This window comes from Mycteria americana, chromosome 22 (assembly GCF_035582795.1).
Source record: "Mycteria americana isolate JAX WOST 10 ecotype Jacksonville Zoo and Gardens chromosome 22, USCA_MyAme_1.0, whole genome shotgun sequence".
Taxonomy (NCBI): domain Eukaryota; kingdom Metazoa; phylum Chordata; class Aves; order Ciconiiformes; family Ciconiidae; genus Mycteria; species Mycteria americana.
In genome coordinates this window covers 5887338-5909511 of record NC_134386.1, presented here as the reverse complement: position 1 = coordinate 5909511, position 22174 = coordinate 5887338, and the positions used below count along the sequence as shown (strand labels likewise).

The following is a 22174-nucleotide window of genomic DNA, read 5'->3' as shown; positions in this document are numbered from 1 at the left end:
CCTTAATGTAAAAAAAGAAATTAGCCCTGGGCATATATTGAAGACGATTAATTGAACATGTCATTTCTAGAATGTTTTTTTAAGGACTATTATGGCAGGGAGTGAACAGCCACGACATAATTAGAATTGTTAGATAAAAGCCTTCACGTATCGCAAGTCAAACACCACAACAGCGGGGAAAAGAGAGAAGACACAACAGTACGAGGACTTGGTAGCAACAGATGCAAAGGCAGTTAAATGAAGAGAGAAGCTCTAAGTGATGAAGGAACATCAGTAATACCTGAGTTGTGATGCACTCGTCTCTCAGCAAAGCTCCCTGTGCGAAGCGGGGTGTCCTCACTTCCCAAAGGGCATGGCCAGGTCCCGGTCAGGTTCTGGGGGGTCAGGAGGCTCTTCGTCATCACAGGAGCTCAACAGCATCACCCCAAGGTGCAGCACCCAGGATGGGTCGTGCGGGGCTGGCCCAAGAGAAGAGCAGACAAGAGCCATGAAGTCCCCCAACCAAGGGACCGCAGGCACTCTGGCTGTCTACCGTCTCCAGAGGCATCTCGGTCTCTGGGGTTGAGATGAGGGGTGAGCAGGATGCTCCCCCACCTCGTCCTCCTGGTATCGCTGGTGCAAGGACTACCATGTCCAACCTGCACCAAGCACCTCCAGCAGCCCAAAAAACAGGACTGGGCTCCCTCTTTGCAGCTTGGTACCATGCCCACGGGGATCAGCGCAACCCCACATCCCTCGTGAAAACACCTCCCCGTGCAAAGGGGGCCACAAGCCCTGTCCTCCCCGGTGCACAGCCCCCATTTCACTCCCTGCTTCCATGGCCTTCATCCCACCATTGCAGCCCTCCCCATGGCCAGGAGATGGTACCATTGACCTCGTCCCTGCCTCTTCTGGGGATCGAGAGTCACGGCTGTCCCTCATGTCAACCCCATCCTGCCCAGCCCTGCCTGCTACTCTGATCGCACTTGCCCTTGACATGGGGCATCCCACCCCAAGTCAGGAGAGACCTGGTGGGATCTTTGAGATCAAAGCCTGGCCCTGCCTGGCCCAGCAGGTAGCCTGGGACCTGTCCTAGCACCCGTCTCCCTCTGGCCTCGGTCCACGCCGGGACTCCTGCGTGGGGGTCTCCACTCCTACCCTGCATCCCCAGCTGGGATCCCAACCCTGGTGCTGCCCATCAGGAAAGGTCCTTACACGCTTTTCCAGCTGTGGTCAGGAAGGTGTTGCCAGCGTGAACATGGGTGCTCTGACAGCACTCAGGTTTCACCCCGGCATGCAGGCAGGATGCTCATGGGGGGATCCAGACCTTGGGGTCCCCTGCCCCATAGCAGAGCCCATCCGTGGCGTGGGACAGCTCTGGGTGAAAGCCCTGGTCCTCACACATGGTCCTGGTGACATCTGCCCTCCTGGGCACGCCTCTGGGACTGCATCGGGGTGGCCGTCCCCGTCCCTGCAGAGGGTCGCAATTCCTTCCCTTAAAAAAACAGGATCAGGGAATTAAATGCAAAATATTTAATGAGATGCTGAAATATTTAATGAAACGAAGAGATTTCAACTGCAAAATTGAGCTTTGGAAAATCAGAACGAAAGCAAATGTGGGTGACCCCAATTTTGGTGCTGCTGAGCCGCCCGCGGCTCCTCTCCGACCTCCCAAACCCCCAGAGGTGATGGGGAGGACGCAGCATCGCGCCAAGGGCAGCTCGGGAATCGGTGGCAGCTGCCTGCTCGCGTCGCGCGTCCCCCAGCTGGGATTTGGGGTTTGCAGAGGGCGGGAGAGGTTGGCAGAACAGGTCCGGCGCGTTCCCCCGGTCTCTGCGGTGCCGAGCACCTTGCGCCGACACCTCGGCAGGTCTTGCCGAACAGGAGATGCTACGAGAGCCGGACGGATGTGGTAACGCTGGCATCTGGCCCTGGAGCTGCCTGGGGGGTTCTGGACCATGGTGGATCCTGGGGGTCCCAGGATCCCACCTGGATTTGTCCTCCACCCATCCCTCAGCAGACCTCTCCTCAAATCTTAAATTTCAGCAAATCTCAGCAAGTCTTGCCGAATCTCGCCAAATCTCAGTGGAATAATGTGCTTCGTGTCCTGGCGGTGGTTCGGAGCTACAGTTCTTGATGCCGGTGCGGCAGGAGCCACGGGGAGATGCCTCGCTCTGCGCGGGCAGGGAGCAGGCAGGAGTTGCGTGTTGACGGGGTGAAACTGGCTGCCGCATCCCCGGCCGTGCGTGGAGGATGCTCTGCCGAAGGTGATGGGTGCTGCGGCTCCCCTGGGAGGGCCGGCGGGGAGCACGGATGCCAATGCTGGCTCCGTCCCCGTGTGCCTCCTGCCCGTGGCACCCTTGGGTGAGGTGGTTCTGCTCGTCCAGCTTTATCCCGGCCCAGCGGCAAAGCAGGAGCATCCCGGTCCACCAGGATCTGTCCGTCCTGGCGGGGCCGTCTCCTGCCCACACCATGCCAACCCTGGCGCTGCGTGCGGGTCCCCAGCCAGGGAGTCCCCAGACCCGGTGTCACACACTCCAGAGGTCCCCTGCGCAGGGCGGGCTGCCCAGGGCTGCAATGAGTTTGCCCAGCCTCAGCTCTCCCTCCCGTGATGGCCAAGGTGGGGAGAGAGGGGAAGAGGGGAGGGAGCCCAACCCCCCCGGCTGCCCTCCTTCCTCCCATCTGCCCCTTAAAAAAATAAAATCAAGTAATAAGATAAAATTAAGAAGTAAATAAAATAAGTCAAATAAGAAAATCAATAAGTAAGATTACAAATTAAATTAAAATAAAATAAAGTAATAAAATAAATAATTAATTAAAAACCTTAAAAAGTAAATAATCAAATCAAACCAAATCAAACCAATAAATAAGATGAAAATGAAGTAAAATAATGAAATGAAATGAAATGAAATGAAATGAAATGAAATGAAATGAAATGAAATAAAATAAAATAAAATAATAAAACAGATGGAAATTAAAATTTAAAATAAATACTCGAATGAAATAAAAATTAAATAATGTAATAAACTAAACGCTAAGGTAGTAAAATAAAATAACAGACGCACGAAATAAAAAAGAAAGGAAATGACAAGAAACAACTAAACAATGCAACAAACGAAGCGAGGGTAGGTTTAAACCCAAGCCCCCGGGCGAGGCAGGGCAGCGCGGGCGGGGCCGGCCGAGCCCCGCCGGGGCCGCAGGTGCCGGGGCCGCCCCCGGGGCCGGGGCCGGGGCCGGGGCCGGGGCGCGGCGGAGCCCGGCCCGCGGGGCGGGGGGAGCGCGGAGGCGTTCACGCCGCGATAACGCCCCGGAGAAGTTGCAAACGCCCGAGAGCGGCAGCGGAGAAGGGGGAGAGAACCACCCCCGCCCCGGCCCCGGCGCCGGCCCCGGCCCCGAGCCCCGCCGCTCCGCCGCTGCCGCATCCCGCGCCCCGGCCATGGGCAACGCGGCCGGGGGCATGGACGGGGGGGCCGCGGGGCGGGAGAGCCGCGACGCCCGGCTCCCGGTCCCCCCCCCCAGCGCCGCCGCCCCGCCGCCCGCCCGGCAGCCCATGCCCGCGGCCGCCGAGCTGGAGGAGCGCTTCGGCCGCGTCCTGGTGAGTGGGGCGGCGGGGGCGCGGGGACCGCGCGGCGGGGGCTCTCGTGGTCACCGTCGCTGTCGTCCCCGTCGCCCCCGCCACCATCGCGGTGTTTGCGTGTTGTAGTTGTGAGGACGATATGTCATTATTATGCCGGTCTATTTGCTAGTTTATTTTATTATTATTAATTATTACTGCTAATCATCCCCCCCCCCCCCCCCGCCTCGTTACTCGCGGGGATGCTCGACCCTGCCCGGGGGATGCTCCCGACCCGGGGCTGCCTCCCCGGCGCTCTCGGGGGGGGGGGGGGGGGATCCGGCCCTGAGCTGTCGGGGTGACCCCGGCTCTCCGGCTCCCGGGGACGCTCCGCCATGGCGGGGAGCCGGCGCGGCGGCAGGGCCCGGAGCCGGCAGCGTGCCGCAGGCAGCCGGTGCTGCGGATGTCAAAGCGCTCGGCTCACCTCCTCCTCCTCCCCGGTGCCGTTCTCCCCGGGGAAAACCACCGGCATCGCTCCCGGCCTCCCCGGCTGCAGCCGGGGGCGAGCGGCGGGCGATGCCGGAGCCGCGTTCCGGCGGGATGGCAGCTCCGTGGAACGCTCGGGGCCGCGGGAGACCGGCTCCCGCCCGCGCCCCGCCGTCCTTGAGCGGGGCCGGCTGGCCGTGACCTTCGCGCCGTGCCGGCCGCGGTCCCATCGCTCCGTCCCGTACCCCTGCCCTCCCCAGAAATGCTCCGTGGCGGAGGGTCGGGCTGGGAGCGGGGAAAAAAAAAATTGCTGCTTTAATCCCTTGGTCCCCCGGCGGGAGACGGAGCCCGTTTGCCCACCCCGTGCCGGGAGCGGCCGCGGGCAAAAGCTCCCGCCAGTGCCGGCGCGCCGGGATCTGCTCGGTGGGATCCACCCCAGCTCCGAGAGCAAATGATTTGGAAGCTTTTTTATCTCATGGCGTTTAGAGGAGGATTATTTGGGGACGGGCATTGCAGCCGGAGCCGCTGCCGCTCCTCTGCCGCCGGCAGCATCAGCTCAGGCTCGGCGCGGCCACGGGGTGATGATGGCGAAGGGCTTTGCAAGGTGGGGATCCACATGGGAGCCCTGAAATCCCCAAGGAAGGGGCTTTGCTGTGGGATGCCCGTTGTTGGCGGCGCGGAGGGCGGCGGGTGGCTGAGCTGGGTGACGGCTCCCGGGGGCCGCAGCAGCAGTGGCGGGAGGGGACGGGTCGCCAGGGACCTCGGGGTGCTTCCGCTGCTGCTGCAAGGCCTCAGGAAACGGCGCTTTCCGCCTTCTTGGGTGGCAGCAGGTTGGAAATCCTAAACCAAAAAACGATCGGAAAAGGGGAAAGCACTGCTCCAGGGCCTCGCCACCACCCGACCTCCTCCATCCCAAGGGAAAGCCCTTTCCCGGGAGCCAGGGGGACCCAGGGGACTGGATTTTGGCCAGACAGGAACCAGGCATCTTATGAAATCGGCTGTCCCAATCTCGCTTCCTCCTTTCGCAGGTTCCCTTCCCCCTTCTCAGGGCCGGGGGGGCAGCAGGACCCCTGGGGGGACAGGGACGGGGGAGTCCCTCCGCCCTCACCCACCCCAACCACGTTCCTTGACTCAGGATTCAATTTTTCCACCTCCTGAGCTTGTGAGATCAGTGATGGAGCAGGAGGTGATGGGTTGGGAATCTCCCGGTGGGGCATGATCCGGATCCAGCACGTTGCCACGGCTACGGAGATGCTGTGAGAGCACGGAGATGCTGTGAGAGCACATCAGCGCAAACCAGTTTTGGGCTGGACATCCCAAACTGGGAGAACTGGTGGGGCAAAGCCTGGCAGAAAAGCCAATGGCAGAGTCTGAGGGGTCCAAACAGCTGCCAGGGAGGGGACCGATAAACCCACCACGTGCTGAGAAATGGGGAATTCAGTTTTATTCCCCAAAAGCTGGCTTCTTCCCAGCTAGGGCACCGTGGCAGATGCTGCTTGGCAGAGCGATGGGAGGGGTTGTCCCCGTGCCAAGTGGTTTGGGAGGTGCCAAGGTGGCTTTTTGGGATGGAGTGGAGGAAGAGGAGCACCTCTGCTGCTGGGGTGGGAGTGCTCGGATGCTCCTGCTTGGAGCAGTTGGGATTTTTTCCCCCTTTGTATGTCAAGAGGTAGCAGTTGGGAATATGTAAATGAAATTGTGAGTCGAGGGTGTGGTGGCGGTGAAGCCAAAAACAGCTGGGAGGGTTCGGCTGGAGCCTTGAGCACGGTGGCTGATGGGGACGGGGGCTGCTCCGGCTGGAGGTTTTGCTGGCGGGGGCTTTGCTGCCGCTTCTCCCGGGACCTGGGGGAGAGAGCGGCAAACGTCACTGCTGCAGATGTTTGCAGATGTTTGCAGATGTGCTGCTGGCCCCAGCGGGAGGACCGGTCACCAGTGAGCCCTGGCCGCGGAGTCGGCCTCAGCTCAATTGGGAACGAAAACTGACGCTCAGCTTTCTGCTGGATCCGTCCCCAGCCCGGTCCCGGCGTGGTGGCCGGGTCTGGCTGGGGGCTGGGGGTGCTGCGGTGGGGTGTCCCCATGGGGCACGTGTGCCCTGGATGGGAAGGGAAGCGGGCTGCGAGCTGAGAGCTGCCGTACGTGGCTGGATCAGGCCCTGGCTGAATGAGGAGGGAGTCCCAGCACAGGGATCCCCCTGCATGGATGGATCAGGCCCCCCACACGGCTGGATCAGCCCACCCTGTGCGGCTGGATCCGGCCCTGGCTGGCTCAGGAGGGCATCGCGGCGCAGGGATCCCCCGGCTGACTGGATCAGGCCCCCCGTGTTGCTGGATCAGCACCCCTACATGGCTGGATCGGGCTCTGGCTGGCTCAGGAGAGCATCGCGGCGCAGGGATCCCCCCGTCTGCGGGCACAGGGCGGGCAGGCAGGCACCCGGCGGGGGTGCGGGTGCGGTGGCTGGATCAGGCTCCTCTCCCCAGCCTGTGCCGAGAGCAGCTTCTCCTTGTTCTTAAAATAGAGCCAGGAGCAGCAGGCAGTAGCGGCCGCTCATCCCTTAGCCCGCTCCTCGCCACCCTCGCAGCAGGGTCTGGCCATCGGCGGGGACCTGTCTGCTCCTCCACCAGCTTGTCCCTGCCTGGCACATGGTGGGTTTGGGATCCAGCCGGATCCAGACTCCCTGGTGGGATGAGCCGGTCTTGGGAGCGTCGCCCAGCCCGGCTTGCTGCATGCTGGTGCTGGGAGAGCCCTGGGTGGGCCTGATCCTGCTGGGTGTTGCGTGCTGAACCTCGGGAAGAGGCAGGAGGACGTATCCAGTGGCAGTCGGGGTCTCTGGAGGGGACACCACGGGAGGGCTGGCGCTGCGGGGCTGGGCATGCCCCAAACCCCCCTGAGTGGGAGCATTGCGCTCCGTGGCCACGGGGATGGAGCATCCCAGGAGTGGTGTGGTCCATTGGCCACCAGCCCGGGCACTTGGTGACTTGGTGACTTCCTTCCCATGGCCAACCGGTCGGTGGAAGCCCCTAAACCACCATCTCGGGGCTGCTCCGGCCCCTTCCCTGCGGCAGGCAGGGTTGGTACCCGATGTCCGGGCTGGGATGCTCTCCCATGCCCCACGCCATCAAGGCTTTCCATCCCCGCTCCGTGGATGCACATCCCCCACGTGCCCCAGAAATGATGCTTCCTGGGTTCGGCCTGGCTTTCACTCGAGCCCGTCGGTGTTTTGCAGAGCAAACACTTCCGTAAAGGATGCTTTGAATCGTTTGTGCTGGGGTTTGGTGCAGAGCCTGGCTTCGCTCAGCTCTGTCTGCTCGCGTGCGGAACAAAAAGAAGGTGTCTGACACTCAAAATAGCTCCGTACCCCGCCCCGGCGATATGAAAAGGTCTTTTCGTACCGGAAAATGATGTAGGTGCTGCTTTCCCTCCCCCCAGTCTTAGTTTTAGGTGTAGGGTAAAGCCTGGCTCAACCGTGCAGCCGATGTCAGCTGAGATGGGGGATCCCAGCCGGCCACATCCTGGCGCTGGGCATGGGGGGGATGGCACCGTGGGCTCCGTGGCGCCTCGTGTCCCAGGAGGGTTGGCAGGGGACGTTTGGTGGCATCCATTCAGTAACGCGGTGGGCTGTCATGCTGCTGGCAGGCTGGGGGAAGGCTGGGGAAGCCCCACGCCAGGGTGAGACGAGGGTGCTGGGTGCTGGCTGGAGGGTGCTGGGTGCTGGATGACGGGAGGTGGGAAGTGGCTGCTCGGGGCAAGTCCCCGTGGCCCCTCCATCCTTGTCCTGCAAGGAGGAAGAGGAGGAGGACTAAGTCCTTCCTCTGGCACCTGCAGGGTGCTCGGCTGCTGCCCTGCCCCACGTTTCCCACTGGGACCCACATCATCCGCCCTGCCCCACACGTCCTGCAGCACCGGTCCCCCCCTCCCCGGCAGGAAACAAGAACCGGTTTCTTGTGCTGCCGCCTGATGCCGGGGACCACAGCGGAGCCACTTCCTCCCCCCTCCAGCACCACATGCCCGCCCAGGGCCGCGGCGGGACGCAGCCACCACCCAGTTTGTACCCGAACCGTGCCACATCCTGCCACCCGGCCCAGCCCTGCTTGCGAGGAAGGGACCGCGGGGCTCGGTGGCAGAGCCACCTCCATAGGGACATCCCCAGCATCCCCCTGCCCCGCCTGCATCCTCGGGGCAGGGAGCCTGCAGGAGGTCCTGTCCCACCAGAGATGGTTGGTCCTGGTTTTTCCAGGTCCCACACATGGTCACTGGAAGAGATGGTCCACGTGGTGGGTGCCACCATCTCCTCTCCGCTGAAGGCACCCAACAGACTGTCCCACGGAGGGTGCCACGGGTGCTGCTGGCACCCTGGGTGGGGTGTTTGGGTGCATGGTCCCTCTCGGCACAGCCCCGCCCCTTGGACTGACCCTCCTGGAGGGTCTCATCCATCCCAAGGATGGCAACTTGGGGACCATGGGGACAGGGCTCCCCAGCAAAGGGGACACCCAGGTGCTGCTGCTACCTTGCCCATCCCAGGACCCACCCGGCAGCTCCGGTGCAGCCCCGGCGGCTTTGCAATGAGGCTATTTCTGACCCTGCAGCCTAATTTTACCCTCCCTGGCCAAATCCAGCCGAGCGCCAGCTCCTCTCCGCCCACGTGTCCTGGCTTTGGCTTCTTGCGAAAGCAGCTCGACAGGTCCTTGGTGGAGGCGGGCGGTGAGGTTTCCGCTCCTGCCCGCCGCCGTGGCACCTCTCCTCTTGGACCTGCTCCTCCATGAGCAACCAAACCCCTGCGAGGTGCCTTTTCTCCAGGAACGTGGGTGTCCCAGGGTTGTATGCACCCCACACCCCCATCCTCAACATCAGGGGACCCCAAAACTGGAGGTTAAGGGTGACGTGGGGCTGTGCATCGGCTCTACGTGCCATTGTGCCAGCTTGCCTGGGTTCTCCGGGCCAGCGACAGCCTCAGTTCCTGCTTTTCCCTGGGGGCTGGATCACCAAGAAATGGGTCTTTTGGGAAAATAAGTCGGCCATGACCTGAGCTGAGCTCCCAGCGTGGCCCAGGCCATGGTGGGTGTCCCATTAAAGGCTCTGCTCGTCACCCCATGGTGTCCCTCAGGGACCCGCTGTGTCCCCGAGGACCCCAGAGGCAGGACCCGCACCCGGGGCCTCCCGGAGCCCCAGCCATGGCGCAGGGCGGTTTCGGCAGCTGCCTCGTGCCGTTCGGAGAGCGGAAACCACGTCACATCCTGCCGGGGCAGCCCCGGGGGGGCAGCGGGGGCCGGGGTTGTGCAACGGTGGCACGGAGGGACATGGTGACACACCAGACCCTGCCCTGACTTCGTGTCTCTAAAGAAACACTGATTTCACCAGCCAGGCGTGTCACGCGCCCACAGCGGGGGGACTCGGAGGTGACCGTCACCCTCGAGCAGGGCCCAGACTCCTGGTTCCTCAGCTGTGTCACCAGCCTGTGTCCCCGTCCCTCACCCCAAGCGGCTCTGCCGGGACTGGGCTGGCTGAGGCTGGGAGCACTGTGCACTCATCACACAGATGGATGGGTCCAGTTTTTCCTCCTGTCCCCCACTAACACCTCCTGTCCTCCGCCTCGGGGACCCCCAGGTGGGGACATTGCTGATGGGTCCATGGCTGGTGGGATGCCAACATCCCGGGAATGGCGGTGTCCCCATCCTCCCACCAGTGTCCCCATCCTCCCACCGACGTCCCCATCCTCCCACCAGTGTCCCCATCATTCCACCGCTGAGCAAGGACACCCAGTGCTGGGCGAGCTGTGGGTGCTACAGCTCCGGGGGGTATTTTTGGGGGTGCCCCCCAGCCCTGACACCCATCACCCCGCAGAACTCCATGAACCTGCCCCCGGACAAGATGAAGCTGCTCAACCAGTACGACAACGAGAAGAAGTGGGAGCTCATCTGTGACCAGGTGAGGTCTGGGTGTCACGGCGTCCCCAGTGGTGTCCCTGTCCCCAAGTGCCACTCGTGGCGTGGGCTGAGCGCCAACACCCATCTCTGTTAGCGATACAGCGCTTATTAACCTGATTAAACATCGGTGCAGCGCAGGGGCGGGGACAGGGACACACGGTGGCTGCTGCGGGGACGGTGGCATGTCCCTGTGCTGTGGGTGGGTGGCCTGGTTTCAGCCTCTCTCCGGGGCTTGTAGGAGCGTTTCCAGGTGAAAAACCCACCGTCCGCCTACATCCAGAAGCTGAAGAGCTACTTGGACACGGGTGGCGTAAGCAGGAAGGTGAGGGCTCCCCCTTCTACCCCTTGTCCCCATCCCGGGTTGGGCACGGGGACAGTGCCAGCAGCTGGGGACCGTGCCAACGGCTCTCCCTGTCCCCCAGTTCAAGAGGCGAGTGCAGGAGTCGACGCAGGTGCTCCGGGAGCTGGAGATTTCCTTGAGGACCAACTACATTGGGTAAGGAAGGGGGAGCTGGGGGTGTCTTCGTTGTCACCTGGCCGCTGCTGCTGTCCCCAGCATTGCTGGGACAGGGACTGGTGGCTTCTGGCTGTGGGGGTGGCAGCGGGATGCGGCGGCTGGGGGCTCTGGGCTGGCTCTGATGGGAGGACGGGGTGCTGCCGCAGCCGGCTGTGCCATAGGTGCTGGAGGACCCGAACCCCATTTTGGCTGTCTGGTACCCCCTGGGTGCCAGGATGGGCCCTGGTCCCACCCTGGGTGCCCTGGCCCCTTGCGGTATTGTGGGTGCTGAGCCGTGGGTGCCTGTGGTCCTGCCACCCAGGGCCGGGCTGTCCTGTCGTGGTGGCGGTGGTGGTGGTGGTGGCAGTGGTGGCGGTGGTGGCAGTAGTGCCGGCAGTGGCAGTGGTGGCAGTAGTGGCAGTAGTGCCGGCGGTGGTGGTGGTGGCAGTGGTGGTGGCAGTAGTGCCAGCGGTGGTGGTGGTGGCAGTGGTGGCAGTGGTGGCAGTAGTGCCAGCGGTGGTGGTGGTGGCAGTGGTGGCGGTGGTGGCAGTAGTGCCGGCGGTGGTGGTGGTGGCAGTAGTGCCAGCGGTGGTGGTGGTGGCAGTGGTGGCGGTGGTGGCAGTAGTGCCGCCGGTGGTGGTGGTGGCAGTGGTGGCGGTGGTGGCAGTGGTGCTGGCGGTGGTGGTGGTGGCAGTGGAGTCCTCGAGCTGTGTCCCCTGTGCATCAGAAGCGGGGGTCACCATGGTACCCACCTGCCTCGGAGAAGTGCCAGCTTGTGGTGCCACCTTGTGTCCCCAGCATGTCCCACCACTGCTGGGGACCTCTGACCAGGGGGTGGCTCCGCTGAGGGTCTGGTGGGGCGGCGAAGGGAGGATGAGGAGGGCTGGCAGAGCCCACTAACCCCCTGCACCCCCCAGCTGGGTCCAGGAGTTCCTCAACGAGGAGAACAAGGGGCTGGACGTGCTGCTGGAGTATCTCGCCTTCGCCCAGTGCTCTGTCACGTACGTCCCCATCGGGTGCCCCTTCCCCAAGGCCGGGATCGGCCTCCCCTGGGGCTCAGGGGGGCTGGCGGGGGTCCCTGGGGTGCTCTCCCCCATCATCAGAGCGATGGAGCCAAGGATGCTCCGTGCCTGGGGTTGAGCAGAGCATCCCCAACACCTCCGTGCCCACGTCCCCAGCCCTGGGGACCCCGGGGGGGGTGCCTGCCCATATCGGGGTGCCACGTCTCACCCGTCCCTGTGTCCCCACGGGCCTCCAGGTACGACATGGAGAGCGCCGAGAACGGCAGCCCGGGCTCCGACAAGGGCAAGGTCCTGGAGTGGTCGCTGGAGGACCTGAGCAAAAGCAACTCCTCGTCCCCCACCCAGGGCTCCTCCAAAGTGCGGCACCTCACCGTCAGGTAACGCGTGGTCCCGTGTCCCTCGTGTCCCCCCCGTCCCCGTGCCGTGTCCCCCCGCGCTCTGCCTCGCCGCACCCCAGCCGCGCTGTGCTTGGAGAGGGGCTCGGCAGGGAGACGCAGGCCTCGTCCTAAAAATGGGTCCCCAGCGCTGGTTTGACGGGGGACAAAGCCACGTCCCGATGTGCGTGCGCAAGGGACAAACGCTGCCGGGAGCTGGGCTGCATCAGTCCCCCCAGCCCGGCACCGCGACCCTTGTGGGATGCTCTGGGTAAAACCCATGAATAAGCAAAAATTGGAGGTGCTGGGGATTTTTCGGGAGCAAATCACAGCCCCCTGGTTTAAAACCAGGGCGGAGGAACGGGCCTGCGCCCCCGCAGCCGGTCCCGCTGGCCGGTGGCTCTCGCTTGGCGCCTCTCGCCCCCGCAGCCCCCTTCTAACCCCGCTCTTCTCTTGCACGCTGCCGGGGACGCGCTGACGGTAGGTGACGGGGCCGGGGCGCTGGCGGGACAGGGATGCCCCGGCGGGACCCCGCTGCCAGTCACCGGTGTTGGGGACGGTGCCTGTGGGGCATCCCCAGCAGGCAGGGGGGTCCCAGGGGACACCCCACCGCAGTCACCCTGGGAGCCGTAACGTGGCACCTCGGGGACCGCGGGGGTCCCTCGCCACCTGCCGGCAGCTCCGGAGGAGCCGGGGTGTCCCCCCCAGCCCCAGGGGCAGGTCAGGAGTGACGTGGCGCTCACGGGGGTCCCAGCCCTTGTCCCCCACCCGTGTCCCCAAGCCCGGGTGTCCCAGGGGCCACGCGGGAGCCCCGTTTCTCCCTCCTGTCCTGCAGGCTCTAACACGCCTCCAGCTGCTGCTTCTCGAACCAGCACATCCACACCCTCCTCCGCCACGTCCACCCCAGCGTCCCCTGCAGCGCCCCGGGCAGCGATGGGGACAGTAGCCCCAGGTCACCCGGCAGCTCCTGCCCGCCCCGGTGAGCCTCCGAGACCACCCGTGTGCATGAGGGGCACCCGACCTCCGTCCCACCCCCATCACCCCACCAGCCCAAGGGCTTGTAGACGGGCACGGGCACGGGGGTCTCTCCCGTGGGGATGCAACCGCCTGGGTCCCCTGGTATCCCCCCGCCCCTGCTGCCACCCCCCATGCGCTGCCCCCCCCCCCCGCTTGCGCTGCGCCTCCCGGCCACCCCCCGGCCCCGCTCAGCCGCCCTCTCGCCCACCCAGGCTGAACCCCTCGCACAGCAGGAAGGCGCTGAGGAACTCCCGCCTCGTCAGCCAGAAGGACGACGTCCACGTCTGCATCATGTGTCTGCGCGCCATCATGAACTACCAGGTGGGAGAGGGCAGCGTCCTCAGGGACCCACCTGGGGCTCCCCAAAGGTCTCCGGCCCCTGCGGGGCTGTCTTCAGGGTCAGGGTTTGGGCTGGGAGCCGTTCTCCATCCCCTTGCTCAGATGTCCTCAGTCAACCTCAGGTCTGGTGGGGACGTGGGATGGGGATGTCCCAAGGTCCTGGAGCACCCCTGGGGTGGGGACAGGAGGATGCACGACCCCATTAATGCTCCTTTTCCCCCCCCAAGTCTGGCTTCAGCCTGGTGATGAACCACCCAGCCTGCGTCAATGAGATCACCCTGAGCCTCAACAACAAGAACGCCAGGTAGGGCCCGTCCCCCCTCCTCCTGTCCCTCCGTCCCCTTGCCCAAGCCGTGGCCCCAACCCCCTCGTGTCTCCGCAGGACCAAGGCGCTGGTGCTGGAGCTGCTGGCTGCCGTCTGCCTGGTCCGAGGCGGCCACGACATCATCCTGGCCGCCTTTGACAACTTCAAGGAGGTGAGTCCCCAGCAGGGACGCGCAGTCCCCGCACCGACACCCGCGGTCTGGCTGGATTCGTGCCTTGGTTTCCCCGTGTGTGGCAGAGCCCTGCATCATCAGGGCATCATCCACCCTGGAAAGGCCCGTCCTGTCACTCGCTTGGGGATGCTCCGGCCGTTGGGCTTGATGTCCCCATGCCAGCACGTGTCCCCAGCGCTATGTCCCAGCTGGACCAGGCGTTCGGCAGCACCTGGCAGGGCTGGGACGGCGTCACCAGTGGGTGCCTCCTGCCCTGCCACCCCCCTGGGTGCCCACCCTGGCCGTGTCCCTCCTGGCCCTCAGCCCCCTGCTCCCACCCCAGGTCTGCGGGGAGAAGAACCGTTTTGAGAAGCTGATGGAGTATTTCCGAAACGAGGACACCAACATCGACTTCATGGTGAGTGGCTGGGGGGGCTGGTGCTCTGCTGTCCCCAGGACATTGTGTCCCCCACGGGCTGCTTGAGCCACCGTGCTGTCCCCAGGGCATCATGTCGCCAAGGGCTGCTGAGCCACCGTACTGTCCCCAGGCCATCGTGTCCCCAAGGGTTTCTCAGCTGCCGTGCTGTCCCCGGGGCAGCACGTCCCCAAGGGCTGCTGAGCCGCTGGTCCTTCCCCAGGGCTGTGAAACCACCACGCCTTCCCCAGGGGCACCGTGTCCCCGAGGGCTACCGATCCACCGCGCAGTCCCTGGGGCACCGTGTCCCCAAGGACTACGGGGCCACTGTGCCACGCCGGTGGCCGCGCTGAGCCTGTGCCCCTCCCGCAGGTGGCCTGCATGCAGTTCATCAACATCGTGGTGCACTCTGTGGAGAACATGAACTTCCGCGTCTTCCTGCAGTACGAGTTCACCCACCTGGGGCTGGACCACTACCTGGAGGTGGGTGATCCTGCACCGCCCTGGTGCCGAGCCCCTGATGCCGGAGGTGGGTGGGTGCTGGGGGGCTGCCACTGGCCGTGACGGTGCCACCGGCTGTCCCACGGCAGAGCCTCCGTCTCACCGAGAGCGACAAGCTGCAGGTGCAGATCCAAGCCTACCTGGACAACGTCTTCGACGTGGGGGCCATGCTGGAGGACTCGGAGACCAAGACAGCCGTGCTGGAGCACATGGAGGAGCTGCAGGAGCACGTCAACCAGGTGGGACGTGGGCGCGTGGGCAGGAGCTGCTGACGTGAGCCCCGAGGGAGGGACGGGGATGGGGCTGAGCGATGTCGCCTCATCCCCCGCAGTTGACGGAGAAGCTGCAGGATGCGGAGAACGACTCCATGGCCAAGATAGCGGAGCTGGAGAAGCAGCTGAGCCAGGCGCGGCGGGAGCTGGAGGCGCTGCGGGTGAGCGCCCATGGGTGCTACGATGCTGGAGGAAGGGATGGGTGCCTGGGGGACCGGGGTTTAAGGGGTGCAGTGGGACACCAGTGATGTGCCGGGGCTTGTCACCACTGCAGGAGCAGCTGAGCCCACCGCGGCCACCCAGCCCGCCGGCCCCGCAGCCCCAGGAGTGCTACCGGCTGGCGCTGGAGCGGCGGCTGGCGGAGCTGGAGGAGAAGGGGTTGGTGCAGATCCTGCGTGGGCCTGACGGAGACGTTGCCATCGAAATTGTCCCTGTCGTCATAGAAACCCCAGCAGCCCCAGCAGCCCCCGTGGTTACCGGAGAGGCCACCGCCACCAGCACAGGTACCACAGGCGCGGGGGGATGGCGGCAGCCCACGATGTCCCCTTCCCGGTGGGGACACCCGGCACAGAGGAGGGGTGGCAGCGTGTCTCTGGGCAGAGAAACTGCGGCGGGGCGTGGGGATGTGCCCAGGGACGCAGAGTCACTCGGTGGCAGAGGGAACGTGGTGGTGGCACCGTGCCCTGCTGTGCCCCATCTCACCCACGTCTTCTTTCCGTTGCAGATGTTCCGGCTCCGGCCCCGTCTCCCCCACCAGCACCAGCCGCCCCCCCGCCCCCTCCCCCTCCTCCCCCCCCACCGCTGCCGGGGGCTGAGCCCGGCCCCCCGCTGCCCCCCGCACCCCCACTGCCCGCAGGCACCGGCCCCCCCCCAGCCCCTCCACTCCCAGGCGCCGAAGTGCCGCCGCCGCCACCCCCACCGCCCCTGGGGGGGCTGGAAGGCCCCGTCCCCCCCCCTCCACCACCCCCACCCCTTGGCGGGGAGCTCCCAGCCGCGCCGGGTGCCCCCCAGGCTGCCGGCAGTTCAGGTGAGTGTGGCCCAGGGACGGCGGGGACGTCCCCCACGCGAGGGCTAGGGGCACCCTGGGGTGGGTTTGGGACCCCCCGCCCCGTGACATGTCCTCCCTCCCCATCACCCCGCAGTGAAGGTGAAGAAGCCGATCCAGACCAAGTTTCGCATGCCCGTCTTCAACTGGGTGGCACTGAAGCCGAGCCAGATCGATGGCACTGTCTTCACCGAGCTCAACGACGAGAAGGTGCTGCAGGTGAGGACACGGGGGGGCCGGGCGCAGGGTGCTTGGCTGGGCCAGTGCCCCAGTCCATGCCACACCCGCACTGAGGTTGCCCCCGTGCCCACCTTGCGCCCGTCCGTGGCGTCACGTGGCTGCTGGAGGAGCTGGAGGTTGGAGCAGCTCCTTGGCACCATGGAGAGGGACAACATGGGATCTGCCATCCTTCTCCTGTCACCCCGCCATTGTCCCCTTGCTTCATCCTCATCCTCACATCCTGTCCATGTCTTCTTCCTCATCTTCATCCTCTCGTCCCCTCCTTACCCCTCCCTGTCCCCTTGTCCTGTCCCTGTCCTTGTCCCCTTGCTCCATCCTCATCCCTTCAACTTGACCTCATCCCCTTGCTCCGTCTTCATCCTCTCACTCCTCTCCCCCTTGTCCTGGTTGTCTGGCCCTGTCCTCGTCCCAGATGTCCTGCGTCACCTCCCCACCGTGCCCTCAGCTCTGTCTCCCTGCAGGAGCTGGACATGAGTGACTTTGAGGAGCAGTTCAAGACCAAGGCGCAGGGCCCCGGCTTGGACATCAGTGCCCTCAAGGTGAAGGCCACGCAGAAGGCTCCCAGCAAGGTCACCCTCATGGAGTCCAACCGAGCCAAGAACCTGGCCATCACCCTCCGCAAGGGCGGCCGCAGCGTCCAGGACATCTGCACAGCCATCGAGACGTGAGTGTCCCCTCCTTGATGGGAGAAGGTCGGGAGAAGCCCAGCTACAAGCCCAGTTACAAGCCCAGCGCAAGCCCAGCTCCACCGAGGGGTTGGGGTGGTGGGGGGTGTGCTGGGGTTGGAGGAGTGACCAGCTGTGGGGATGAGGGATGCAGGGACCTGCCATGGGGGTGGAGGGAAGATGGGAACCAGCCATGGGTGATGGGGGGTTGAGGGACCTGCTGCAGGGTCTGACTATGCTGGGGGTTTCCCACCACCCGCAGCTATGACCAGCAAGCCCTGAGCCTCGACTTTCTGGAGCTGCTGCTGCGCTTCCTGCCCACCGAGTACGAGCGGACGCTCATCGGGAAGTTCGAGCGGGAGCAGCAGCCGCTGGAGGAGCTCTCGGATGAGGACCAGTTCATGATCCGCTTCAGCAAGATCCCGCGCCTGGCCGAGCGCATGAACGTCATGATCTTCCTGGGCAACTTCAATGACACGGCCCAGCTGCTCATGCCGGTGGGTGTTGGGAGGGGGCCCGGGGTGGCTGTGGGTGGGGGCCTGCGAGGGGGTGGCATCCTGCAGCGAGACTCACACGGTTCTCCTCCCACCCACAGCAACTCAATGCCATCATCGCCGCCTCCATGTCCCTCAAGTCCTCCAGCAAACTGCGCAACATCCTCGAGGTGAGGAGTTTGGGGTGCGGTGGCCCTGGTCGGGGGGACGTCGCGCTGGGATGGGTGCACGCAGGGTGCTGCCAGGGTGCGTGTGGGCACTGTGCCCCCCCCCGGGTGCCCCATCCGTGCCGGGTTGTGTCCCCCAGCCGTTGTGTCTCCACAGATCGTCCTGGCCTTCGGGAACTACATGAACAGCAGCAAGCGCGGGGCAGCCTATGGCTTCCGGCTGCAGAGCCTTGACGCGGTAGGGTCGGTCAGGGCTGCCCGGTGTGCGAGGGCACTGTCACTGCCCAGCGCCCAGCCTCGGGGACGGAGGGACACAGGGACCAGCTGTGGAGATGGAGGGACACGGGAACCTGCTGAAGGGATGGAAGGATGCAAGGACCAGCTGTAGGGATGGAGGGACACGGGATTCAGTTGTGGGGATGGAGGGACGCAGGGACCATCTATAGGGTTTGGAGAGGCATGGGGACAGCTATAGGGATGCAGGGACCAGCCGTGGGGATGGAGGGACGCAGGAATCAGCTGTGGGAACAGAGGGATGAAGAGACCATCTATAGGGCTGGAGAGGCATGGGGAGGAGCTAAAGGGATGGAGGTACACAAGAACCAGCCATGGGGTTGGAAGGATGCAGAGACCAGATACGGAGACATGGAGGGATGCAAGGACCAGCTGTGGGGACGAGGGAAGATCGGAACCAGCCGTGAGGATGGAGGAAGATGGGAACCAGCCGCGGGGATGGAGGGATGCAGAACCAGCCGCGGGGATGGAGGGATGCAGAACCAGCCGTGGGGATGATGGGCCACCAGGGCCTGCCCTGAGCAGGGGTGAGGTGGGGCGGTAGGATGCAGGTCGAGGCTGACGCTGCTCTCTCCCAGCTCCTGGAGATGAAGTCGACGGACCGCAAGCAAACGCTGCTGCATTACCTGGTGCGGGTGATCATGGAGAAGTACCCCGAGCTGACCGGCTTCCACACCGAGCTGCACTTCCTCGACAAGGCGGGCACAGGTAGCGCCCGCGGGAACCGGGCTGGGGGGGTCGCAGCAGGCTGCAGCCCTGGCGCGGGGGCTCTTCGAGCCTGCCCTGACCCCGGCGCTGCTCGCCCTCCCGCAGTCTCCCTGGACAGCCTGTTGCAGGACGTGCGGAGCTTGCAGCAGGGGATGGAGCTGACCCGCAAGGAGTTCATGCGGCAGGACGACAGCCCGGTGCTCAAGGACTTCCTCAAGGTCAACTTGGAGGTGATGGAGAAGCTGCAGGCTGACAGCAAAACCGCCAAGGTGGGTGCTGGGGGTAGTGCGGGATCGTGGGGCAGGATTGGGCCCCCCATTCCTAGGTGGGGACACCCTGGGGTGCCCTCTGCTCACGCCTCTGCCCTGTGGGAGAGGCTCCGGGTGGGACGTGGCTCCAGCGGGAGAGCTGGGAACCGGGAGGGATATGGAGGGGGATGCCGAGGTGGGAGAGGCTGGAAGGCGGTGGTGGGCGATGGGGCGCCGCTGCCCAGCCCCGGCCTCCCGGATCGGGGTGTCTCTGCCCGCAGGAGGCGTACGAGTCGGCCGTGGAGTACTTCGGGGAGAACCCCAAGACCAGTCCCCCCACCACCTTCTTCCCCATGTTCATGCGCTTCATCAGAGCCTACAAGGTAGGAGGGGATGGGGGGTGCCCTGTTTCTGGGGGTTGGGAGGGGATTTGGGGTTGGGGGGGGTCTGACCCCACTTTGGGGTAACCCAAAAAGGCCACATGCGAGGCTGGGGACTCGTGGGGCAGAGAGACCCCAGGGCTCGGTGCTGCCCTTCGGGGCAGTCGGAGATGCTGAGCCGGGTTGGGGTGAGCCGGGGGCTGCCGAGGGGAGGAAGGGGAGGCTGCGGCCCTGTGGCAGGACCCCCTCCCGGCTCAGCACACCCTCCCTGTGCCTCTCCCAAGAAAGCAGAGCAGGACATTGAGCTGTGGAAGAAACAAGAAGCTGTGGCCAAAGAGGCAGAATCCGGCTCCCCCGGCAGCGAGGACAAGCCCGAGGTGAAGGTCCCCCACGTGTCCCTCTGTCCTGGTGGGGCAGCTCCGCTCCAGCCCTGAGCCGGCTGCATGGTGGGGAAGGGCAAAGCAGGTTCTGGTGGGGGAGAGCTGGGAGGGGGGTGAAGATGGGGGGCACCTTTGCGGAGCGGCGGGAGGCCATGCCATTCACCCTGCGCCGTCCCCAACCGCAGTTGCCCATCCAGAAAGCCAAGCGGCAGCAGATGGACATGATTGCCGAGCTGAAGAAGAAGCAGATGGTGAAGGAGCCGCTCATCTATGAAGGAAAAGACGGGGCCATCGAGGATATTATTTCAGGTGAGAGATTATTTCAGGTGAGCGGCCAGGCGTCCCCCCTGCAGCAGATCCAGTGCTCGGTGCCAGCGGGGAGACCCTCAGTGGTGGGGGCTGTGGGGGGCTGTCACAGCCTGGAGCCGGAGGGCCACCAAGCTCCATTGTGGGGACCAAACCCGCCTGTAGCACCTTCCCATCCCACACAGCAAAACTGCCGAGAGCTCTCTGCCCTGTCTCATAGCTCTTCCTCCTCTTCTGCTTCTTCCTCCTCCCTCCTCCTCCTCCTCCTCCTCCTCCTCCTCGCTGTCTGTCTGGATTGCTCTGCTCAGCTCTGAAAACTGTTCCTTTCACGGCCCGGACGGGCAAACGCTCGTCCCGGCTCTTCTGCGACGTGAGCTTCAACGAGGAGAGTCCTCTGTAGGTAACGTGGGGGCAGCCGGGCGCAGGGCGAGGGCACGGCGCAGGCAGGGGCTGCCAGACTTTGCCAGCCTCCTGGGTATCTCAGCCCATCGTCACCTCCGGCTGCGTGGCAGACTGGCTGGACTCTGCCCTACGCTGAAAGCCAACCCCAGGGGCACCACGGCATCAGCCCCAGCCCCACGGTGGGGTGCTGGGCACCGAAAGAGCCGCGGGACGGGGTCCCACAGGCTGGTTGTTCGTAGCTGCTGCTCCTCCTGTCTCTGCGCGCAGCGGGTCGGGCTTCTCCCGAGCATCCTCGTACCCAAATGGGGGGACTCCTGGGCGGTGGTGGGTGACTGGGTCCCAGCCTTCGCCGGGGCGGGCAGGCGGAGCTCAGCCAGCCTCTGCGCCTTCTCCCGGTGCAGATCTGCGGAACAACCCTTACCGGCGTGCAGACAAGGGCCGCGGCAGTGCCAAGAAACGGGCTGCGGGGCAGAGCCTGCAGGCGACGCCGGACATCTCGCTGTGACCGGCGCCGTCCCTGCAGCTGCCGGGACCGGGGCAGGACCATCCTCCTGATGCAGATGGGACCACAGGACGTCAGCCCGCCGGCCCGGGACAGCGCGGGGTGGAGGGACAGTGCCTGCTCCCAGCTGCTCCAGCCGCTTAGCGTGCCAGCTCCCACCCTGCATGCCCTTGGGTCCGGCTCAGGGATCCCCCGGCGCTTGCTTAGCCATGCCTCTGAGCTCCTCTCCTCCAGGCTGGCAGGGCTGGGGGACCCTCCTGGGTGTGGGCAGGGAGGGGGGAGCACAGAATGGGCCATAACTTGTCCTGGAAGGAAAAGAGGGGCTGCCCCATCCCTACCCCAGAGCTGCTCCATTGCACGGCTGTCTCGGGGTCAGCCCTGCGCGCTGGTGTGCCCCACTCTTCAGCTTGCTGGTGCCTTTGATTTCCTGCTGCGGGAGGGGAGGAGGGCCGTCAGCCGGGGACGCAGCCGTCCCCGCACATCTCCCCTGGCCTTGCAGAGCCCTTTGATACCCGTGTTCTCCTCTGCTGCAGAGCCGAGCAGGCACGGGCTGCGCCTCCTCTCCAGTGAGGAGCCTGCTGCAAAGATCCCGCCCTGGGCACTTCCCGTACCCCAGGAGCTGGCAGGGGTGCTATTTTACAAAGATTTTATACGTCTTCCTTAAAATTTGTCTGTGCTGCGGGAGCAGGGACTGTAACACCCGTATACAGGACCTCACCAGGATCCTAAGGCTCCGGTGAGTCTGTTCCTCACTGCAGGGGAGGCTCCGTAGCTACGACCATCAGCAGCAGGGTCAAGGATTTACCGTCCTCGAGTCTCTGCAAGGTGGTACCGAAGGGCTCTGCCCTCCTGCAGCCCCGGCATCCGCCTCTGCTGTCGGGGCTGGAGCCTCTCGGAGACAGCAGTGACCAGCAGCCCTCGGGGAGCACCAGGCTGCTCCCCGCGAGCCAGCAGTTGCAGGACGCGACATGCAGCAGGTGCTAGGCAGCCTCCCGCCCCTGCAGCAAACACCACCATCCCAAAACGCTGCAGGGTCGCTGCTGAAATCACGCAGGAGAAGGAGGCCAGAGAGCTGCACGAGCCTCCAAATAAAGCACTGGACTCGATTCCTCCCCTGCCCTGCTGCTGCTGCGTAAATCCGAACCATGCACTGTCGCAATTAACCTGTTAATGCGCTTACTTTGTTAAACGGCCCCTGCTCGCCCTGCTGCGAGGACGCGTGGCTGCCATGTACGTTCTCGCTAGCCCCAGCTTTTAGACCAGGCTAAGTCCTCGCTGTAAGCCAGAGCAGTTCCTGCTGTAATTAAGATGCTAAGCACCAGCCGGCTCAGTATCACACACAAGCTCAAAGGGGAGGGAAGGGAAATAAATGTGTAACTTATAAATGCCTTTAAGCCAGAAATGTAAAACCTTAATTGTGAATTTGTATACATTATTTTTATATACTTAAGGCCTGTTTAACCTAAAGCAGAACTGATAATAAAATGATTCTAAG

The 22174-nt window shown here is 64.3% G+C and overlaps 1 protein-coding gene across 3 annotated transcripts; it reads left to right on the top strand.

The window, feature by feature from the left end:
* The first annotated feature begins 3342 nt into the window (after window positions 1–3342).
* FMNL1 (formin like 1) lies at window positions 3343–22174 on the top strand. Of its 3 annotated transcripts, none has more exons than XM_075523097.1 (26): window positions 3343–3574; window positions 9854–9937; window positions 10175–10258; window positions 10359–10432; window positions 11350–11433; window positions 11691–11831; window positions 13058–13166; window positions 13412–13488; window positions 13567–13660; window positions 14004–14078; window positions 14448–14558; window positions 14666–14815; window positions 14908–15009; window positions 15123–15351; window positions 15573–15875; window positions 15991–16112; window positions 16595–16797; window positions 17061–17295; window positions 17394–17462; window positions 17617–17697; window positions 18332–18461; window positions 18567–18730; window positions 18991–19092; window positions 19374–19466; window positions 19655–19778; window positions 20579–22174. In XM_075523097.1, the coding sequence occupies exons 1-26, from the start codon at window positions 3416–3418 to the stop codon at window positions 20680–20682; spliced, it is 3303 nt and encodes a 1100-aa protein (XP_075379212.1). In that variant the 5' UTR covers window positions 3343–3415; the 3' UTR covers window positions 20683–22174. The 3 variants fall into 3 exon arrangements, with proteins under 3 accessions (XP_075379212.1, XP_075379211.1, XP_075379213.1); XM_075523096.1 differs by having other exon boundaries at window positions 19374–19472; XM_075523098.1 differs by lacking the exons at window positions 3343–3574; window positions 9854–9937; window positions 10175–10258; ... (1 more) ...; window positions 11350–11433; window positions 11691–11831 and adding an exon at window positions 12796–12807 and having other exon boundaries at window positions 19374–19472.

Bases quoted from the DNA above. Each gene is read 5' to 3' on its own strand.
- FMNL1 (XM_075523096.1), top strand. From the start codon at position 3,416: ATGGGCAACGCGGCCGGGGGCATGGACGGGGGGGCCGCGGGGCGGGAG. The intron at 11,434-11,690 runs GTACGTCCCCAT...ACGGGCCTCCAG, and splicing joins TTCGCCCAGTGCTCTGTCAC to GTACGACATGGAGAGCGCCG. The intron at 13,661-14,003 runs GTGAGTCCCCAG...CTCCCACCCCAG, and splicing joins CCTTTGACAACTTCAAGGAG to GTCTGCGGGGAGAAGAACCG.